The sequence below is a fragment of the Apodemus sylvaticus genome, chromosome 5, assembly GCF_947179515.1.
Source record: "Apodemus sylvaticus chromosome 5, mApoSyl1.1, whole genome shotgun sequence".
Lineage (NCBI taxonomy): Eukaryota > Metazoa > Chordata > Mammalia > Rodentia > Muridae > Apodemus > Apodemus sylvaticus.
This window is the reverse complement of record NC_067476.1, coordinates 35003836-35023171: the sequence shown is the minus strand read 5'-3', so window position 1 is coordinate 35023171 and position 19336 is coordinate 35003836. Positions and strand designations below refer to the sequence as shown.

Here is a 19336-nt window from a genome sequence, read left to right as displayed (position 1 = left end):
TTAGACATTCTGTCTGGTGAGAAGTGAAATCTCAGGGTTGTTTTGATTTGCATTTCCCTAATGATTAATGATGTTGAACATTTCTTAAGGTGTTTCTCAGCTCTCCAAAGTTCTTCATGTGAAAATTCTTTGTTTAGCTCCGTGCCCCACTTTTTAATGGGGTTATTTGGTTCTCTAGGTTCTACCTTCTTGAGTTCTTTGTATATATTAGATCTTAGCCCTCTGTCAGATTTAGGGTTGGTGAAGATCTTTTCCCAATCTCTTGGTTGACATTTTGTCCTTTTGACAGTGTCCTTTGCCTTACAGAAACTTTGTAGTTTTATGAGGTCCCATTTCTCAATTCTTGATCTTAGAGCATAAGCTATTGGTGTTCTATTCAGGAACTTTTCCCCTGTGCCCATGTCCTCCAGGGTCATCCCCAGTTTCTTTTCAATTAGTGGAGGTCCTTGATCCATTTGGAGTTGAGCTTAGTACAAGGAGATAAGAATGGATGCAGTCCATTGGATGTTTTCAGCCTCTTTGTCGAGGATAAAGTGGCTATAGGTGTGTGGGTTCATTTCTGGATCTTCAATCCTGTTCCATTGATCCTCCTGCCTGTCCTGCAACCAATACCATGCAGTTTTTAACACTATTGCTCTGTAGTATTGCTTGAGGTCAGGGATACTGATTCCCCCAGACTTTCTTTTGTTGCTGAGAATAGTTTTAGCTATCCTGGGTTTTATGTTATTCCAGATGGATTTGATAATTGCTCTTTCTAACTCTGTGACGAATTGAGTTGGGATTTTGATGGGTATTGCATTGAATCTGTAGATTGCTTTTGGCAAAATGACCATTTTAACTATATTGATTCTACAGATCCATGAGCATGGGAGGTTTTCCCATTTTTTGAGGTCTTCTTCCATTTCCTTCTTCAGAGTCTTGAAGGTCTTGTCATACAGATCTTTCACATGTTTGGTAAGAGTCACACCAAGATACTTTATACTGTTTGTGGCTATTGTGAAGGGGGTCATTTCGCTAATTTCTTTCTCAGCCTGCTTATCCTTTGAGTATAGGAAGGCCACTGATTTGCTTGAGTTGACTATCATGTCGTCTGCAAATAATGATAGTTTGACTTCTTCCTTTCCAATTTGTATCCCTTTGACCTCCTTATGTTGTCGAATTGCCCGAGCTAGTACCTCAAGTACAATATTGAAAAGATAAGGAGAAAGGGGGCAGCCTTGTCTGGTCCCTGATTTCAGTGGGATTGCTTCAAGTATTTCTCCATTTAGTTTGATGCTGGCTACCGGTTTGCTGTATATTGCTTTTACTATGTTTAGGTATGGGCCTTGAATTCCTGTTCTTTCCAAGACTTTAAGCATGAAAGGATGCTGAATTTTGTCAAATGGAAAAAAGATAGCCTTTTCAACAAATGGTGCTGTTTCAACTGGAGGTCAGCATGCAGAAGAATGCAAATTGATCCATCCTTGACTCCTTGTACTAAGCTCAAATCCAAATGGATCAAGGACCTCCACATAAAGCCAGACACTCTGAAGCTAATAGAAAAGAAACTGGGGAAGACTCTTGAGGACATCGGTACAGGGAGAAAGTTTCTGAACAGAACACCAATAGCGTATGCTCTAAGAGCAAGAATTGACAAATGGGACCTCATAAAATTACAAAGTTTCTGTAAGGCAAAGGACACAATCAAGAGAATAAATTGGCAACCAACAAATTGGGAAAAGATCTTCACCAATCCTACATCAGATAGAGGGCTAATATCCAATATATATAAAGAACTCAAGAAGTTAGACCCCAGAAAACCAAACAACCCTATTAAAAAATGGGGTACAGAGTTAAACAAAGAATTCTCACCTGAAGAACTTCGGATGGTGGAGAAGCATCTTAAAAAATGCTCAACTTCATTAGTCATTAGGGAAATGCAAATTAAAACAACCCTGAGATTTCATCTTACACCAGTCAGAATGGCTAAGATTAAAAATTCAGGAGACAGCAGGTGTTGAAGAGGGTGTGGAGAAAGAGGAACACTCCTCCACTGCTGGTGGGGTTGCAAATTGGTACAACCACTCTGGAAATCAGTCTGACGGTTCCCCCGAAAACTGGGCACCTCACTTCCAGAAGATCCTGCTATACCACTCCTGGGCATATACCCAGAGGATTCCCCACCATGTAATAAGGATACATGCTCTACTATGTTCATAGCAGCCCTATTTATAATTGCCAGATGCTGGAAAGAACCCAGGTATCCCTCAACAGAAGAGTGGATGCAAAAAATGTGGTATATCTACACAATGGAGTCCTATTCAGCTATTAGAAACAATGAATTCATGAAATTCTTAGGCAAATGGATGGAGCTAGAGAACATCATACTAAGTGAGGTAACCCAGACTCAAAAGGTGAATCATTGTATGCACTCACTAATAAGTGGATATTAACCTAGAAAACTGGAATACCCAAAACATAATCCACACATCAAATGAGGTACAAGAAGAAAGGAGTGGCGGCCCCTTGTTCTGAAAAGACACAGTGAAGCAGTATTCGGCAAAACCAGAACGGGGAAGTGGAAAGGGGTGGGTGGGAGGACAAGGGGAGAGAAGGGGGCTAATGGGACTTTCGGGAAGTGGGGGGCTAGAAAAGGGGAAATCATTTGAAATGTCAATAAAAAATTATATCGAATAAAAAAAAAAAAGAATGGATCCAATCGCATTCTTCTGTATGCTGACCTCCAATTGAACCAGCACCATTTGTTGAAAAGACTATCTTTTTTCCATTGGATGCTTTCAGCTCCTTTGTCGAAGATCAAGTGACCATAGGTGTGTTGGTTCATTTCTGGGTCTTCAATCCTATTCCATTGATCCTCAAGCCTGATATTGTACCAATACCATGCAGTCTTTATCATTATTGCTCTGTAGTAAAGTTTAAAGTCTGAGATACTGAATCCCCCTGAAGTTCTTTTATTATTGAGAATAGTTTTAGCTATCCTGGGATTTTTGTTATTCCAGATGAATTTGAGAATTGCTCTTTCTAGCTCTATGAAGAACTGGGTTGGGATTTTATCTACAGATTTGGCATTGAATCTGTAGATTGCCTTTGGAAAGATGGCCATTTTAACGATATTAATCCTGCCAATCCACGAGCATGGAACATTTTTCCATTTTCTGAGATCTTCGATTTCCTTCTTCAGAGATCTGAAGTTCTTGTCATATAGGTCTTTCACTTGTTTGGTTAGAGTCACCCCAAGATACTTTAAGCTGTTTGTTCCTATTGTGAAGGGAGTCATTTCCCTAATTTCTTTCTCAGTCTGCTTATCCTTTGAATATATAAAGGCTACTGATTTGCTTGCATTGATTTTGTAGCCAGCCACTTTGCTGAAGTTGTTTATCAACTGTAGGAGTTTTCTAGTAGAGTTTTTAGGGTCACTTAAGTATACTTTCATATCATCTGCAAATAGTGATAGTTTGACTTCTTCCTTTCCAATTTGTATCCCTTTGACTTCCTTATGTTGTCTAATTGCTCTAGCTAGGACTTCAAGAACTATATTGAAAAGATATGGAGAGAGGGGGCAGCCTTGTCTAGTCCCTGATTTTAGTGGGATTGCTTCAAGTTTCTCTCCATTTAGTTTGATGTTGGCTACTGGTTTGCTGTATATTGCTTTTACTATGTTTAGATATGGGCCTTAAATTCCTGTCCATTCCAAGATTTTTAGCATGAAAGGATGCTGAATTTTGTCAAATGCTTTTTCAGCATCTAATGAAATGATGATGTGGTTTTTTTCTTTGAGTTTGTTTATGTAGTGGATAGCATTTATGGATTTCCTTATATTGAACCAACCCTGCATCCCTGGGATGAAGCCTACTTGATCATGGTGGATGATCGTTTTGATGTGTTCTTGGATTCGGTGGGCAAGAATTTTATTTAGTATTTTTGCATCAATATTCATAAGGTAAATTGGCCTGAAATTCTCTTTCTTAGTTGGATCTTTGTGTGGTTTTGGTATCAGCGTAATTGTGGCTTTATAGAAGGAATTGGGTAGTGTTCCTTTTGTTTCTATTTTGTGGAATAGTTTGAAGAGTATTGGTGTTAAGTCTTCTTTGAAGGTCTGATAGAATTCTGCACTGAAACAATCTGGTCCTGTGCTTTTTTTGGTCAGAATCTTATCTATGACCCCTTCTATTTCTTTAGGGGTTATGGGTCTGTTTAGATGGTCAATTTGATCCTGGTTTAATTTTGGTAATTGGTATCTTTCTAAGAAAATGTCCATTTCCTCCAGATTCTCCAGTTGTGTTGAGTTCAGGTTTTTGTCGTAGGATCTGATGATTTTTTGAATTTCCTCAGTTTCTCTTGTAGTATCTCCATTTTCATTTCTAATTTTGTTAATTTGGATACTTTCTCTGTGCCCTTTGGTTATTCTCACTAAGGGTTTATCTATCTTGTTGATTTTTTCAAAGAACCAGCTTTTGGTTTTGTTGATTCTTTGTATAGTTCTCTTGGTTTCTACTTGATTGATTTCAGCCCTGAGTTTGATGATTTCCTGTCTTCTTCTCCTCCTGGTTGAATTGGTTTCTTCTTGTTCCAGGGCTTTCAGTTGTCCCGTTAATCTTCTAGTTTATGCTCTCTCGAATTTCTTTTTGGAGGCACTCAAAGCTGAGTTTTCCTCTTAGCAATGCTTTCATTGTGTTCCATAGATTTGTGTATGCTCTGCCTTCATTTTCATTAAATTCTAAGAAATCTTTGATTTCTTTCTTTATTTCTTCATTGAACAAGGTATCATTGAGTAAAGTATTGTTCAGTTTCCATGTGTATGTGGACTTTCTGTTGGTTTTACTGTTATTAAAGACCACTTTTACTCCATAGTGATCTGATAGGAGGCATGGGATTATTTCAATCTTATATTTGTTGAGGTCTGTCTTGTGACCAACTATATGATCTATTTTGGAGAAGGTAGCACCATGAGGTGCTGAGAAAAAGGTATATTCTTTTGCTTTGGGATGAAAAGTTCTATATATATATATATCTGTTAACTCCAATTGGTTCAAAGCTTCAATTAGTTTCACTGTCTCCCTGTTTAGTTTCTGTTTTCCTGATCGGTCCATTGGTGAGAGTGGAGTGTTGAAGTCACCCACAATTATTGTGTTAGGTGCAATGTGTACTTTGAGCTTTAGTAAAGTTTGTTTTATGAATGAGGGTACACTTGTATTTGGGGCATAGATGTTCAGGATTGAGAGTTCTTCTTGTTGGATTTTTCCTTTGACCAGCAAGAAGTGTCCCTCAGTGTCTCTTTTGATGACATTAGGTTGAAAGTCAATTTTATCTGAAATTAGAATGGAAACTCTGGCTTGTTTCCTGGGACCATTTGCTTGTAGAATTGTCTTCCAGCCTTTTACTCTAAGGTAGTTTTTGTCTTTGACACTGAGGTGTGTTTCCTGTATGCAGCAAAATGTAGAGCCCTGTTTATGTAACCAGTCTGTTAGTCTATGTCTTTTTATTTGGGAATTGAGTCCATTGATGTTAAGAGATATTAAGGAGTAGTGGTTATTGCTTCCTATCATTTTTTATTTTAATTTTATATGTGTGTGGTTATCTTCTTTGGGTTTGATGAAAGAAGCTTGATATACTGCTTTTTCCAGGGTATAGTTTCCCTCGTTGTAATAGTGTTTTCCCCATATTATCCTTTGTAGGGCTGGGTTTGTAGAAAGATACTGTGTAAATTTGGTTTTGTCATGGAATATCTTGGTTTCTCCATCTATAGTAATTGAGAGTTTCGCTGGGTATAGTAGTCTCGGCTGGCATTTGTGTTCTCTTAGAGTCTGCATGAGCTCCACCCAGGATCTTCTAGCTCTCATGGTCTCTGGTGAGAAATCTGTTGTAATTCTGATAGGCCTTCCTTTATAGGTTATTTGCCCCTTTTTTCTTACTGCCCTAAGTATTCTTTCTTTGTTTAGTACATTTGGGGTTTTGATTATTATGTGACGGGAGGTATTTCTGTTCTGGTCCAGTCTGTTTGGAGTTCTGTAGGCTTCTTTTATATTCTTGGGCATCTCTCTCTTTAGGTTAGGGAAGTTTTCTTCCATAATTTTATTGAAGATATTTGCTGGCCCTTTAAGTTGTAAATCTTCACCCTCATCTATGCCTATAATCCTTAGGTTTGGTTTTTCTCATTGTGTCCTGGATTTCCTGGATGTTTTGGGTTACAAGCTTTTTGCATTTTGCATTTTCTTTAACTGTTGAGTGCATGGTTTCTATGGTATCTTCGGCATCTGAGATTCTTCTGTCTCTTGTATTCTGTTGTTGATATTTGCGTCTATGGTCCCTGATTTCTTCCCAAGGTTTTCTATCTCCAAAGTTGTCTCCCTCTGTGCTTTCTTAGTTGTTTCTACTTCTGTTTTTGGATCCTGGAAGTTTTTACTCAGTTCCATCATTTGCTTGTTTGTGTTTTCCTCTAATTCTTTAAGAGATTTTTTGTGTTTCCTCTTTCATGACTTCTGCCTGTTGATCAAAGTTCTGCTGTTTTTTTTAAGTGATTTATGCATTTCCTCCTTATTGGCTTTTGTATTCTCCTGAATTTCTTTCAATGTTTTTTGTGTTTCCCTTGTAAGGGCTTCTAATATTTGATCCATTTTCTCCTGAATTTCTTTAAGTATGTCCTTCATGTGTTCCTGTACCAGCATCATGACCAGTGATTTTAAATCTAAATCTTGTTTTTCTGCTGTGTTGGGGTATCCAGGACTTGCTATTGTTGGAGAATTGTGTTAAGATGCTGCCATAATGCCTTGGTTTCTGTTAGTAACGTTCCTACTTTTGCCTTTAGCCATCTAGTTCTCCCAGGTGTTTGATGGTCTTATTGTCACTGGCTGGTGTTTTAACCTACTGTGGATCTTTACGGTTATCTCTGCAACACTGGATGACTGGGTTTCCTCTGGCACAGATTACTGATATGCTGCCTTCCTTTTTTGTGCCTTTGGAGCCCTTCTCAGACTTGTCTCAAGCAATGTTATACTTAGGTTGTCAAGGTCAACCAGGTGTTCTCTGTCTGCTCTATTATGGGGCGAAGATGTTGTGTTGGGGGTCACTCCCTCTGTTGATTCTCACAGAGAATCAAGTCCCACGATGGACTGGCTTCCAGATGAACCACCTATGTGCTCAGTTCCTGAGTGCAGGCAGACCCCTGGTGGTTTGCACCACCAGAGATCTAAAGCTCAGGATGATACAGTACCTAGTGACCCTTTTCTGTCCCAGAAGGCAGGGAGTATGGCCGCAGGCCTTCTCTCCTTCCTCAGCTCTCTGGGCAGGACACAGGCCCTGTGCCTGGCAGGCTGGCAGACAAACCTCCTAACTCAAATTTTCTTAGGGATTGAATTGCATTTACAGATTCATGTTAGTTTTGTTAGAGGACTGGACTGCTGACAATGAAGACTGAAATAGCCCCAAAGAACTATTTCTAAACACGTCCACAACCCTTGTTTCCTATTAACCTTTCTTTTGTACTGCCTCTTATGGGTGGTGGGTTGGAGGGATATTGAAGCATTTAAAGTTGGTTTTGAAAACTTAAAGCCTACAGATATTTGTCGGGGTACTTGAAGGGGAGAGTGGGGTGATATTTGGATGTAAAGTAAATAAATAAATGGGAAAAATGATGCCGAGGCAACAGCTACATGCTTTCCTGCTGAGAGAACCCTCCTTCCATAGCACTCACTGATAGATCAAGAGGTTAAATGTTTAACCCCCATGTATCATGTTGTACATTAGTACAAAGAAGATATGGGGTCATAGAAAACCCCAGTATAGGGGAATACCAGAACAGGGAAGCTTGAGTGGGTGGGATGGTGAGTGGGTGGGATGGGGTGTTTTCTGGAGGGTAAACCAGAAAATGGGATAACATTTGAAATGTAAATAAAGAACATATCCAATAAAAGAAAGAAAGAAAACAATTGAAATGTTGCATGTAAATTGCATCAGGATAGATCCTCTTTATGCAAACTGCCTTGGTAACTGCAACTTTTCTATCTCTTATGTGGACTGTCCCTCACTCAAATGTACTCTAATGCAAACAATAACTGTTTTGCCCTCTGGGCTTCTGCTTCAGCTTTTAAATGTGCCCAGATAGTTAAGTGAAAAGTTTGGAACCTCCCATATGTTCTCACAAGTGGCCTAACTATATAAAATAATTATTCTTTGGATTTGAAAAAGAAGAAGAAGAAGAAGAAGAAGAAGAAGAAGAAGAAGAAGAAGAAGAAGAAGAAGAAGAAGAAGAAGAAGAAGAAGAAGAGGAGGAGGAGGAGGAGGAGGAGGAGGAGGAGGAAGAAAGAAAGAGAGAGAGAGAAAGAAAGAAAGAAAGAGAGAGAAAGAAAGAAAGAAAGAAAGAAAGAAAGAAAGAAAGAAAGAAAGAAAAAGAAAAAGACCTATAAGTCCAATAATTCAAAAATTATCTTATTTACAAAAAATTCCATGAGTATTTGTTATGAACTGAATAATAATTCATTTAATTATTTAGAGAGAAGATAGTCACAATTTATGTAATTAATGAGTAAAATGTACTCTTTTGAAAGATTTTGATTCTTATCATTATCTAAGGAACACAAAAGAAATGTGTAGATAAAACTGCATTTTCCAGGAAGCTGTTTAAAATATCTTAGTTTTTAGTAATGGATTTACGTAGTGTCTCAAAATAAAACAATGATAATATATAAAAGATGGGAACTGTGGTACACACACAAACACACACACACACACATACACACACTCACATTCACACATATAGAGTTGACCCATCTGAATAAAACTTAGCAAAATCAAATAATTTCAATGTTCCAAAATCATCCATTTTAACATATATTTAGCCATGTTTTCACCTTTGATACAAAATTTGTTTTCATATGGAAATCACTGTTGTTAGGATAAAACAAAATAATACTTCATAATATATTTAACCAATTATACTCACAGTTTATATACATATATACACATTTTAAATAGAAACAGAAAATAAATTTTTGCTAATGATAGACTAGCTAAAATATTGGTATTTAAAATATCCAATCTTCAAATTAATGACCAACAAAGAAGTAAAAACGAAAAATAACTTCATACTTGTTCTATTAAAATTTCAGATTTTAATAACAATTAAAATTACTAAATGAATTGAATAAGTCTAAAACACAAACCTCTATAAGTCATTAAGGAAAATAATCAGTAAGATTTCCAAAAACATTTCTAAAAACTTCTGCTCTTGTATAGTTTCTTAGTAGCCATTTTTGCAAAGTGCTATCGTTACAAGTCTCCGTGGTAAGATGTTGAGAGCCATCTGCTACGTTGCCCATTGAGAGGCAGGACTGCGTGAGTATATGAACAAGAGTGTGGGTCTGTTTGACAAAGAAAATAATGAATAATGACAAATCAAGTACCAAGGCAGTAATAAATCAATCATCCCAGACAACATACAATTTCTCCTGAAAAAAGGATGGGAGACACACTTCACAATAATTGCATCCATGAAGCTGTGAGTGGCAGTCTTTCAGATGGCTTCAATATCAGCTTTATTTGGTATGAAAATGGAGTTAAGACAAAGACTATTAAGGAGAAATTTGACATCAGACGGTGGAATATTTCTGGCAAAATATTTTTTGGCAAAGCTTTGTTCTCATCATCTTATAATAAAAGACATTTTAGTGCCAAGTAATTTATTTTGTGAGAAGTTATTCTAAGTAGTTGAGTAATGTACAGTTCATATTAGTATCCTCATATGTTTGCCTCAAACCTGAGAGGACACCAAGGAAGATTCTTTGAGATTATTTTGTTTTATGTTTTCATGGGGCAAGGCTGGATTTTCTAAGACATCCACACATGCAATGGCTTAGTGTGCATGACAGAATGCATGAAGAGAAAGAACAGTGAAAGGAAAGACAAAATATCCTTTGAATATAATTTCCTATCTGACTGTATCTTATTTCTCAGAACAGGCTCAAAATAGTTGTGTGTGTGTATGTGTGTGTGTGTGTGTGTGTGTGTGTGTAATCATCAACCCAACAGCCAGCCCAGCTTTGGGAAATAATAAATAATTTTTGTGATCTAAGCATTTAGTAAAGCCAATGAAGAAAATACTTTTTATTGAAGTAAACTCCAATTTGTGGGCAGCATAATGTATGCAATTACTAGATTTACCTTTCCAAGGGTTACCTTCTACAGATAAATGATATATAGTGACTACAGAGCTAGCAAAGGTAGCATTATAATGCATCGTGTCTTACCTATGAAATGATGCTGATGGTAACAGCTTGACTAGTCGTCTTAACTACATAGAATATTTCTATGTTATTCAAACTACATATCATCTATTGCTCAACTGATTTTTTTAATTGTTCTAAACTATTTTTAGAAAATATTTTCTTGGCACACAAGACTCTCATGTAAGGAATTGAAAAATTCATACATCATTAGAGATAAAAAATAGATTATAAAATTATCTGTGTAAAATTTTCAGTGAATGCTTCTTTATTAGGTTGTTTCTCCAAATAAACCATGTGACATACAGGCTCTCGTGCGCTTTGATGTGTTTTCTATGGGATTTCTTAACTCGTAATTTTTTAAAAACTTTCTATACATTGCTGATCAACCTTCATCTGTGTCTGTGTGAGGGTGCCAGATCTCCCGGAACCGGAGTCACAGACAGTTGTGGACTGCCATGTGGGTGCTGGGATTTGAACCTGGATACTTTGGGCGAACAGACATTGCTCTCAGCATTGGCCCAATCTCTCCAGCCATGTGTGGCTTAAAACAAAAATAAAAAACAAAAACAAAAAATCAAAAACAAAACAGAAACAAAAACAAAACCCCTGATTACTTAACAGAGTTATATGAGCCTGAAGCAAGTACAATCTTTTGTGTATAATATACCATCATCTAACCATGCTGTTATAAAATGTTGGGCATTTTGATTCATAGTTATCTACAGAATGCTAATCACAATATCTAAGTATATATATGACAAGTTTGTGGCTTTTTTGATGACATATTTGTATCCTATATGTCATGAACTACTTAAGAATCTACTCTTCAAATGTGCAGCTACAGCTATTGAGAATTAGGCTAAGAAAATGTTGGTGATGAAACAAAATAATATAACAAGTGTATTAAAACTACTAATTTAAAAATGGTATTTTGATGTACACATACACCTGGCTGCATAGGTGATGGCAGCGATGACTACAGAAATCTCAGTTTACTGTAAGTTTAAGATAAGAACAATAAATTGAATCCTGGTGTGGTGCATACATCTTTAATCCCAGCACTCAGGAAACAGAGTCATGTAGATCTCTTAGTTTGAAGCCAGCAAGGTCTACAAAGAAAGTTCCAGCACAACCATAACTCTTACATGGAAAAACATTGTCTATAAAAAAAATAAAAGCAAACAAAAATAACAATGCATTCACCTTCTTAGACAGAAAGATAAGTATGACCGACCTTAGATTATTATATTACTTTAACTTAATAAGTCATAGATTTCAAAACCTCTAGACCAAAACCTAAATAGTATTTGGCTAAGACGCCCTCCTAAAATGTTGCTATTGAAACATTTATTGTGGTACCTTATGAATAAATACTGCACAATCAGAAAACTCCAGGCTAAAAATCAAATGTAATTGATTAAGAACGGGATATAAATTCAATTTAATCCACTGAAATTCCATTAACGGATTCTAACAAGACATCAAAATTATGGGTCACTGGGTTCATGGAAAGGTAAAACTAATCTAATGGACACCATTTCCAAAAGGTAAATTGAACTATTGTTCATTAGAAATTCTACACAGAAATGTGGGAGAGTTGCCACTTACCTTAAAATTATATTCCCATTTACCTGATTTCTGATAAGGGCAAATACAAGAGTTTGGTTAGTACCAGAGCTGGACCAATACAGATGTGGATGTACTCAGCCAAAAATTGGACTGAGTGCAGGGACCCCAACAGGGAAGTAAGGACAAGGACTGTAGGAGCCAAAGGGGTTTGCAACCTCATAGAAGAAGAACAGTATCAACCAATAAGAGTCCCCAAAGCTCCCAGGGACTAAACCACCAACTAAAGAGTACACAGTGGGTACCCGTGTTTCCAGCTGCATATGTAGCAGAGGATGACCTTGTCAGGCATCACTGTGAAGGGAGCTGCTTGATGCTGTAGAGGCTTGATGACCCAGAGTAGGGGAACGCTAGGGAGCTAAGTCTGAAGTGGGTGGGTGGGTGGGGCAGCACCCTCATAGAGGCAGTGGGGAGGGAAAAGCAGATAGGGAGCTTGTGGGGAGGGGAACTGAGAAGGGGGATAACATTTGAAATATAATAAGTTTAATAACCAATAAAAAAGAATGATTTAATACCAGGCTATATGGGTTTGGTAATTTCAAGTGATGTCAACCTACGGGTTCCTAAGCTGACTTGCTCAGCCATGTGAAAAGAAGCGCTTATTTTTAGCATCATATTTGGCTCCCTTTTTATCTTTGTGGAATCGTGTTTGTTAAGCAGAAGTGCTCTGATCTAAAATTAGATTGCTTCGCTGTATGTAGCTGCCTGGATGTTGGAAAAGAAATGTGATTAAGCACACGTATTGCAGGAAAATGTAAAGTTGGAATAAATTTGAGCCCATTTGTGATGTTGAGACAGTATACAAACAAATCCAAAAATAAAAAGAAAGAAAGAAAGAAAATGGACAAGCAAGGCACTTTAATAAAAAAAATACTTAACTGCTTAGTGATATGAAATTTAGTGTTTTGTTTCTTTCTTTGAACTTGCTGGAAACAGGTAGTCTGTGGCACTAAAATATATAGATATTTTATTCCAAGTGTATCCTGTGATGCTAGTAAAGACATGCACATTCTGACCAAATCAACCACAGAGGCCAGCCACAAGGAGAGCAAATACTATCCGTGTTGCATTGTTTAAGAAACATTGACATATATGTGCTTAGCAGAGTATGTGTATGTGTGTGAATGTGATATCTATATATAGATATATAGATATATGGATATATCTATATAGCTATATAAATTTGAAAGGGTTGAAGAGGGAGAGGGCATGGAAATAGAAGGAAAGAGGGCTGTAATCATATTTTAATTAAAATATATTTTACATATTTACCTAGGCAAGTCAAAAAGTCTGTATTGGAAATCATTTAGTCAGAGAGACATATTTTTAACCAATGCATATTCAGCTTTATTCAATTAAAAGAAAAATTAATTATTAATTACATTATGAGGCATTTAACTGAAGTTTCCTAGCCAGTATTATGATAAAGTAAGTAAGTGTACGGCTCTGTGCCTCTTTAAACATATTATATTTCTCTCAGATAGAATTTCTTATCGTTAAGGAAAAGAGACATTTGTGTATGAATACAAATTGACACTGCAAATGGTTTTTATCAATTCATTGTTTGTAACGTGGTCCCACTGTCTGTCCAGCTTATAGGATCCTTGTCACTGAGATCATCTAACTATTTGTAGCATTTCAGTTACCTCAGGAGGTAAATTGGTATTGGGGAAAACTGCTGGATATAGTGACAGTCACCTTGATGCACACATTGACAAGGCTTTGTTACAGATATAGAGACTAAAGAGAGCTGCATAAGACTGTGGCAAGAATGGCCTAAGCAAATGGGGAAATCACAGCATTCCACTATCTTTGTTTCCTCCTTTCTCCTTGTTCTCCTAAGCAGATAACAAACTCAGCCAGTCAGAGAGACTCCATGGTTAGAGGCCCCTGCTGCTCTGTGTGTTCTAAAAGTTCCGTCCTATTTATGACACTTCCTTTTCTAATACTGAAAGGAAGTATCAGAGAAGTTGGTAGCATATTTCAACAGTTCACACTGTGAGACTCACAATTGGACTAGTAACTAGCTTTCTTTGAAAACTTTATTAGGACCTAAATCCTAGCTCTGCTCCTAGCAGGGTAATCTTTGTGCTTTTAGCTTTGTCCTGACAAACCTCAAAGGAATGGAGTTTAAGGTTCTTTTCAGCTCTGTAATTTTGTGAACTCGACCAGTTTTTATTCTGACTGGAAAGTGGACCACCTCAGAGGTTTCTCAGAGAAGTGGAATTTTTACCCTGCTAGCAAATGACAAAGAACTGAATTAAAGAGGAAGCAAGCAGGTCTTTCTACCTTTCACTATTAAAATGAGAAAATAGAGGCACTGAGCAAGGACTTCTTCACACTCAACTTTTCTAATCTGTTTGTTTCTTTTCCTTCCCCTGGGTCCCTTGAAAGGTTTTCCTTGCATTTTCCAAAGAAGTTTTTGTCCTTTCCTAACTTCACACTGGCTTGCAAAAATCTAAGAAAAAAAGAGATATGGTAAGAATTCTCAGCAGTTAAGAAAACTGGCTGTTGTGGAAGGGGGTTGTGTATAATTTCCAGATCACAACTGCCTGAAACTGCAGTCCCAGGAGATCCTTCACCCTCTTCTGGCCTCAATGTGCACTGCATGTCCAGATGGCATCATACTAAGACTCATACACATAATATCAAAGTAAGTAATCTGCCCCCACCCCACCTCCCAAATTTTTGAAATATGTTTACTCATCACTGTCGAGAGAACAGATCAAACTCTAATGTGTATATGAATAACCTGGATATTAAAAACAAAAAACCAGAAACCTGCACTTAATGTGTTAAAACATCTTGTGTTAGATTCTAGATTTTTAACAAGTCCCAAAAGATCTGGCTAGCTCTAGAATCACTGCTTCCAGCAGTTATTAGAAAATGCTGTTCAAACAAAGGTTTTTAAATTTAAGACTTAGAAGGAAAGGAAGTCAGGAAAGTACTACACTTTTATAATCACATTATGTCCTTTTTAGTGACCTTAAAACATAATCAAATTTCAAAATTAACTTTTAAAGGACAGAGCATGGTAATCTATTATTTTACCATTCTCACATGGCTTCCCTGCATTAACATACAGATTTATGTTTATTATTTTATATACTATCATGTGAAGAAGAGTAGGGGGGAGACAGAGAGAGAGAGAGAGAGAGAGTTGTGAGCTCTCTCAGATACATGTATGTATCTATGAATACTATGTGGGGTCACATGTGCTATAACACATGTGTAGAAGTCTGAGGACAGTTTTATGGAGTTGGTTGTCTTCTCACACACTTTCTATGGGTTCTAGCATTTGCACTCTAGATGCCAGACTTACACGTTAAGCATATTTACCTGATGAACCATCTCTCCTCTGACATACTTGATTTTTTGTTTGTGTGATTTTTTTTTAAAAATGGGCAGTAGTGTCATTTTGTAAATGGAGTTTTTAACGCATAAACACAAGAGTAAATGGAATGATGGCACCTGCTTTTGATATGAGATTACTTGTTTGTAGTAAAAATTCTTCAACAGGAAGGCATGTTGTCAGTATTTTAGGAGTACCTCAAAGACCTAGCATGTCTCAAAGTTTATAGTTCTATGCAATATCGCAGAAGAAATATAATACGAGATAAGAAGTATGCAAAATTTGCTTAGTTGTAAAATTATTATGCACTTTCATTTTAATACTTAGTATTCAATATAAATGTAACTGATAGAAAAATAAGAAATAAATATAATGAACAATGTTATAATAATGAAAAATTTCAATTGTGAATTTATAAGCTACTGTTTACCTAAGAGCTTCAGAAAACTTTAAAGATTGAAGTGTTATATTGAAAACCAACTTATAAAATACATACTCCTTCTTTCTTAATATGCAAGTATCTCCTTGCTTTTAGGAAACATCTGATAAATTTTTATGGATTAGAAAGAAATTAAGTAGCAACAACACGATGTTTCATTTTAAAAAGATACTTTTCATAGGACTCATACTTTTCTGTTTGTTCTTCATAGAAGAGGCAAAATTTGATTCAATGTCCAGATTTTATGCTTCTATTTGGTAGGGAAATGGTCTTCAAGAGACTTAACACAAAGGGTGGTAATAGCAGACCATAGTTCAGGGAAAAAAAATTGAGGCCAGATAAGGAAAGATGTCTGCACAGAAATTGTTAATGCAGCATCAGAGGATTCAAGATGCTTGCCTTTATGTCACAGAAAAATATCTGATGTCCTCAGAGCCCAGCAGAGTGCAAACTTTAGTCCTCAAGTTAGCCCTGCACACACATTTAATACTGTAAGAATTCATGGGTTTTTTTCTATTCAATATATGAGTCCACAAAATAGTGGAGATTAAATTGGTACACAAAATGTGTTTTTACAAGATCTTGTTATAGCAACAGTATCAGAGACACAAAGAGCTAATATTTCTTTAAGGTTAAGTTGGGCTTTTGTGGGTAGCTTCATTGTAGAGTGTCTTTACCTCTATTATATTTTTATCTCATAAGAATAAAGTATAGCTTTTCTTGTGATTGTATCAGTTGCCATTTAATAATGTCTAAGATGTGATATGACAACCAATTCATCTTGCTTAAGCAAGAGAATGTAAAGAAATTAAGGCATTTCTGAGGCTTGTCACTCAGTAAAGAACATATTTCTTTTTTATTAGCTCCATCTGATGGCAGAACTAATATTTGCACATAGTCTAACTAAATTCTCACTTTAATGTTGTTTTGTTACCTTGCTCTCCATCATAAGGGCATGATATCGGATTGCTTGTATATATTTGTATATCTATCTATCTATATCTATATATCTATATCTATATCTATATCTATATATGTACATATATATAACTAAATAGTGAATTCAAGTCTACCATTCGCTCACTATGTTAAATAGAAGTAGATTCGTTCTAATATTATTTCCAAAAAAATCTTGTTAATCTTATCGGATCTTTACAATGTTAGAATGAGAATCATAAATACCAGATATTTTAATTGCAAGATGTAAAAATACAAACATATTTCAATATTTTCCTCTATGTAGATATTTACACATGCATACCATAGAAGCATAATTTGCTGAATTTACGTTGGAAATATACATGAAGATCAAAATTTTAACCATGTAAATTTATTTTTGTAACAATAGAATAGTTTGAGAAAGTCAAACTTTTTTACGTGATATACCACCCTAATGTAATCTACATATAGCTATGCAAAAGTACATTTATGCCTTGCCTTTGTTTTTGGAGGAAATAACTGAGTTTAAGTATTCAGTGAAAAATAAGCCATAGAAAATATCATACCTCAGCATCATATTCCCATAGCTGATTCCCTCTCATGTGGTGGCACTTTAACATGATTACAGGTCCACTGAGTCTGGATACATCTAGGCACAAGTCATCAGTTCGAATTTCTTTGTCAGCAGTATAAGAAAACACCTGAAAACACAAAATCGAGTGAAAATAATATCTGATTTACAAAACACATTGTTTAGCAGCAGTGTCTCTGGACACTTCCATATCCTATCCACATGGTTCACATCCCCTCTGATGATCTTGCAAAAGCTGCATAACCTTGCTGTTATTTTGCATAACAACCAAATACAAGAACATCAACTCCTGGAGAAGACTGTACAAGCCTAGAGTGAAGCTTTGATTAACAAAGAACATCAGTAATGTTAATGTGCTGGCCTTGCTTTCCTTCAGACACATGCCTTATGAAGCACACTTATGTTCTTATTGAAGTCTGCAGACAGAAGAGCTCCTCTGAGAACTGTCCTTCTCTGCACTTCTCAACAATTCTATAGATCTAAACAATCATTTATTTAGAAGTTAAGGACATCGTGTGAGTTTTACTAATATTTTCATCGGATTTACAGCTGTAGGATTATTGTCTTTTCAAGGTCTCAATAACCCTTACATTTACTATAATTATCATTCATCTTTGGATAATATTGACAAAACAATTCTTTTCAAAACACACAGGAAATGCCAAGGCAGATTATTGAGTCACAGAAACTAAAACTGAAATTACAAATTTTATAATTTTGAGTTAGTGGCAATAAACATTATTTAAAACATTAATTAATGTTTATGAGGGTTATTATGGGAATAATTGTAAAATTAGATTTCTTCTTTTGTCTTTGATCAGCACACTCCACTATTCTGTGTATTCTTTTTTAAATTTAGATGTCAGATGGAGTATAACTAGAAAGGTCAACTCAGAGGTTTTGGTTTTATAAAAAAATCTGAGGTAGTGAATTCTGTAAGAACCAAAACAACCTGGCTCCCTAACCTACAGGCTGAACAGTTAGTATTAAAAATACTGTATAACTGAAGGACGAAGCTAGTGGTAGAGCATTTGAATAACATGTGTGGTCCCTAACCTCAAGCCATAGTACCCACAAAAAAATCTGGCAATAATTAAGTTTACAATAAATTGATATTATTTTAAATTGGAGAAACAAGAGGTTAGGGAAGGCTTAAATAAAACTAAGGGTATGTGGAAACCCCTTGCAAAAACCCAGTACCTTGTAGGTCAATTTTAAAAATTGAAATAATATAATTTGAATGGCATTAATGGATAATACTTCTGCCTGAAACCATGTGATATTTGAAAAGGCCAGTGTGAGGCATAGAGTACCTCCCTATGAGTTGCCAGTCAGAAAAGCCTCCATAACAATGCAGGATATATTTGTTGTTCTATGTTGCCCATCAGAATTTGATGATAAGATTCTATTGCTGAAGATACTCCATAGTTCCTTTATAAAACACAGAGAAATCAAACTAGAACACAGCTAACAATTTCCTTCCTGTTGGTTAGCCTTCACAGTTCTGGAGGGTACCATGCAGGATGCCGATAGACAGATCAATCAGTAGACTTACTCTGCAATGGGGCCCGAATTCTACAATATTCACCCAGCAGGCAGAATGTGTACAAGTGTATAATAGTCTCATGATTGTTATGGGACAACCAATAACTTTCTTTTGGGATTTGAGATACATTTTAAAGATGAAGTCAAATCTGGTCCATAACTCTCAGAAGGTCACTGACCCTAATGTTGTAAAACTATTTTCTGAATATTTCTGGTTATACCTATATTGTGTCCTTAGCCAGAGAAGCTTCTTGCACTGTGGGCATCAGTTAATAAAGAAGCTCATAATAGTAAATGACCAGAGAATAAGTGACTATTATTGACTTAGAAAAATACAACTGTAATCTGTTCCTTACCTCAAAAGACTCAGGGAAAAATCATAGAAGAGGAAACAGAAAGAATGTAAGACCCAGGGTATGAATATATGATGTAAGTACTGTATTATTAATGTGAAATGGATATTGCATCCATAAACTTAAGGCAGATATGGTTAGCTACACAAATCATGAACAAAATAAAGTCCATCAATTTTCCAGAATGATTGTTGTGAGGGCAAATTAGACCCCATAGCTATTTGTAGATAATGTCCATTGGAGGAGGGTTATCTTTCTTAAGTGGTATAG

The 19336-nt window shown here is 36.2% G+C and overlaps 1 protein-coding gene across 1 annotated transcript in view; it reads right to left on the bottom strand.

The window, feature by feature from the left end:
- Galnt13 (polypeptide N-acetylgalactosaminyltransferase 13) overlaps positions 1 to 19336 on the bottom strand; it is a 604615-nt gene that overhangs the window by 3255 nt on the left and 582024 nt on the right. Inside the window, exon 10 of the mRNA XM_052182494.1 lies at positions 17143 to 17277. Coding sequence (XP_052038454.1) covers positions 17143 to 17277 — 135 coding nt within the window. The remainder of the gene's footprint in view (positions 1 to 17142; positions 17278 to 19336) is intronic.